Here is a 3,673-nt window from a genome sequence, read left to right as displayed (position 1 = left end):
TATTTTGTCATAGTGAATAGGTTGCAAAGCTCCGTGACAACGTGCAGAAAAGTCAACTTTAAAGTAAATATATGATAATTTTGGAACAAAACTAGCGTAAGATTTGAAGGCTTTAAAGAAAACATCTAGTGTGATTTAGGGAAATATCTAGTGCAATTTTTCATGTATTCTTAAAAAAAGGAAACAAGAAACACGAGCAAAGACTTCGTCAATTAGGGGGGAAAAATCAATAATTCGAAGCTTCCATATGAACCTTTCATAAAAGGCGGTGCATGTACTTGTACAGAAAAAGTTCAAACTTGGGAAGGAATAAGAAAAAAAGACAAAGAAAGATATAAGATCTAATGTTTTCATTTCAAATAAATTGAAACAGAACTGACGGGAATAAGATTATTCACACTTCTACCCAAATAGATGCAATAAGTCTCTCCTGTGAACTCATGAATCACAGCTCAAGGCTAAGTTTCATCAATTCTTTGTAGGGGTGAAATCGGATTGGATACAGATTGGATACTAATATATCTATATTTATATTTATTTTATTTGATGAATATAGATATAGATTCGGATGTTAGCCGGATGCAAAAATTTATATTATATTTATTTTAAACGGATACGATGTAAATTGGATACTAAAAGTATGGATACAAGAACGAACATAAATTGGATAATTTAACTTTATGACTACAAAATCAAAAATATTACTAAGTGGATGATAAATCAAGTTAATAGCATATTAATATGGTCATTTATTTTTCTTAAAAGTTTATAAGTACTATATAAAATTAAATAGGATTATAAATATAATTGGATATTCAAATACATATCGGACAATTATCTATGGATATGGATATAGATATAAATACTAGTCGAATACTCAAATTTTTATCTATATTCGGATAGATTACGAAAATAGATCTGAATGGATATTATTCGATCCACATTTATCCCTAATTTTTTGTGGACTAAGTATAACCTATGGAACAGTGAATTGTCCACAATGACCTTGATAGAAACATGTGAAACCATCATACATCGTGAAGAAACCTTGGCTTGGGCCAGTCAAAATCACGAGGTTTTGACCCGTGGACCCTCCCATTTGTTCCAAACATTTGAGGTCCACAAAAATTTCCCACGTCGGCCACGACCCTAATATCACAACAATCAACTTAAGCTCCGAGACAATTATGAGGTAGAAGTAGTCTTCGTTTTGCGCACAAAATTCTTAATTTCTGATGGGTAATGTACACCTATCTTTCTCAAGAATACAAGGACATGATCACCTAGGGACTCGTTTAGTTTGCGGAAAAAAAAGAAGAAAAAGTATGGCAAATAAAAAATAATAATAATAAACCTCTTATTTGATTGGAGTTTTACAAAAATGAGAGATGAAAAAGTAGCATTCTCATGAAAATAAGATTTTCTTGTTTCATGGAAAAGAAAAACTCATGAGAAACATTAAAAAGCTACTTTTCTACCGGTTGAAAATTGGAATCCTTTTGTCTTTTCTAAAACAACTATTTAGCCATCAAAATCCATAAATAAGATCTTTTTTTATTAAGGATATAATTATTTCATACAACTTTTTCAAAAAAAAAAGAGCATATGCTGAACCAAATATAAATCATTTTAGAATAACCACTTTCCTATAGTCAACTAAATATACCAAAATTATTTTTTTAGACACATATTCTCAGAAATCAACTTTTTCGAAAAAATATTCTGACCAGAAAATTTTTTTTCTGCAAACCAAAAAAAAAAGTCCTTAATGTGATAATATTTAGATTCTACGCCTCTAGAGATTTCTCCATTGAAGTGGTCCTAAAGAACCGTCTTCCTGTTTTTCCGCAGCCAGGTTTTGAGGACGGATGTAGAACAGACATGGCTGAGGGAAGGAGATGGGAAGCCATGGAGTTCGACTGCTTGGTTAACATCTTTCAGAGACTCGGCATCGAAGAACTGACTCTTGGTGTGCCCTTCGTGTGCAAATCATGGTATCGAGCTTCTCTCGATCCCATCTGCTGGAAAGTGCTCAACTTCCAGGAGTTAGACTTCATGCCATGGAGCAATTTCTCAAAGAGATTCATGAGACAGTACTCTCTGCACCATTTCTCCTTCTCAGGTTTCATGAAGTTAGCCATCAACCGCAGCCATGGAGATGTTGTTGAGCTTAGATTTCCTCTGTTGTTTGGTGCTTCATTGAAGGACTTAGTTCATGCTTCAGATCGGCAAGGACTAAGAACCTATGCCTATTGCTGTTGTTGCTGAGGTTTAAGGCTTTTACTTCACTTAATCTAAATCATTATGTGATGCTTGCAGGTGTCCTATATTGAAGATAGCTGTCCTGCCTAAACTAATGTTGGAGGATGAAGAACACATTCCTGAACTTGTAGGGAAATGGAAGGATCTCGAGCAGCTTGAGATGGAATCGAAGCCTTCATCTTTCTCAGAAATTGCCACCCAGATCAGTCTTAATTGCCAGAGTTTCAATGGACTAAGGATGTTTGGTTCTATAAAGAAGGAAGATGTGTTGGCTATCACAAAGTCCCTTCCAAAGATCAAGTATCTGTGCCTTAGCAGGTCATATTTGTGCAAGAAAGAGTTGCTAGCAATAGTGGATGGTTGCAAAGAGCTGGAGAAACTGATTGTGAACGACTGCGTCGGCTTTGAAGCAGATGAGGAGGTTCTGAAAAGGGCCTCTACTATCACAACCTTCGAGCACAACGGATCAAAATTATATGTTGATTTTGGATATGATACTGATGACTGTGATCTCCATTATGTGCATGTTATATGATGATCATAATTATAGGGAGGTTGTTGTTTTGTGCTCCTTTCTTACTGGTGCCATCATATGGAATCTTCTTCTAGTTTTATTAATGAGACTGGACTATAGGGAAATTCAAGAGACTAATTGAGATTCTCAAGGTCCAAAATTTTGTATACCACCTACAACTTGGAAATCCAAAGAAAGCTTTAGGGCTCGTTTGGTTCGCAGGAAAAGGAGGGGGGAAAGTGTGGTCAACGGGAAAGTAATGAAATGCCTCTTGTTTGGTTGGAGTTTTCAAAGGAGAGAGATGGGAAAGTTGTATTCCCATGGGAATATGATTCCCACATTTCATGGGAAAGTCTTTCCCATGAGAAACATGGGAAAGTTACTTTCCCATGAGGTGGGAATCACTCCTTTTTTATTTTTTCCCAAAAAGACCCTTCAGCATTAAAGAAGCATTAAAGAGGCATTAAAGACCTAATTTTTATTAAGGGCATAATAGGAATTATACATAACTTTCCTAGGAAAGTGGATGGTCAACCAAACATAAGCACTTTGGAAATTTGTCACTTTCCCATGGTTAACCAAACATGCCAAAAGTACTTTCCTAGGGATCCTCTTCCTAGGAATCTGATTCCCAGGAATCATATTCCTAGGAGGGAAAATACTTCCCGCGAACCAAACGAGCCCTTAATGTCATTGTTGCCAATTAATGAAACCCCACAGTAAATGAAATCAGATGGGATTAGTGATGACATATTCTCCCTCCTTATGACTAACAACATCCAACAAATATGACCTCCTATATCCAGCTATTGGTTTGTATCCTTTTACAGTGCACAGGGGCATAGAGAGTATGCTGTAAGAGTTATCAAGTTTATGGCACATAAATGTAGTCTACTG

At 35.7% G+C, this 3,673-nt stretch overlaps 1 protein-coding gene across 1 annotated transcript; it reads left to right on the top strand.

The window, feature by feature from the left end:
• The first annotated feature begins 1,806 nt into the window (after positions 1–1,806).
• Positions 1,807–2,914, top strand: LOC103709806 (F-box/LRR-repeat protein At3g48880-like). Its single transcript, XM_008795307.5, has 2 exons — positions 1,807–2,228; positions 2,320–2,914. Exons 1-2 carry the CDS (start codon positions 1,882–1,884, stop codon positions 2,795–2,797), a joined length of 825 nt encoding a protein of 274 aa, XP_008793529.1. The 5' UTR covers positions 1,807–1,881; the 3' UTR covers positions 2,798–2,914.
• The last annotated feature ends 759 nt before the right edge of the window (positions 2,915–3,673 follow it).

The sequence above is a fragment of the Phoenix dactylifera genome, chromosome 1, assembly GCF_051530095.1.
Source record: "Phoenix dactylifera cultivar Ajwa chromosome 1, Ajwa_hap1_PhDact_Kaust_v1.1, whole genome shotgun sequence".
Lineage (NCBI taxonomy): Eukaryota > Viridiplantae > Streptophyta > Magnoliopsida > Arecales > Arecaceae > Phoenix > Phoenix dactylifera.
This window is presented reverse-complemented; position numbering and strand designations above follow the sequence as displayed.

Excerpts from the sequence above, each read along its gene's own strand:
- LOC103709806 (XM_008795307.5), top strand. The coding sequence starts at position 1,882 with ATGGCTGAGGGAAGGAGATGGGAAGCCATGGAGTTCGACTGCTTGGTT. Across the intron at positions 2,229-2,319 it reads TTAGTTCATGCTTCAGATCG|GTGTCCTATATTGAAGATAG; the intron begins GCAAGGACTAAG and ends TGATGCTTGCAG.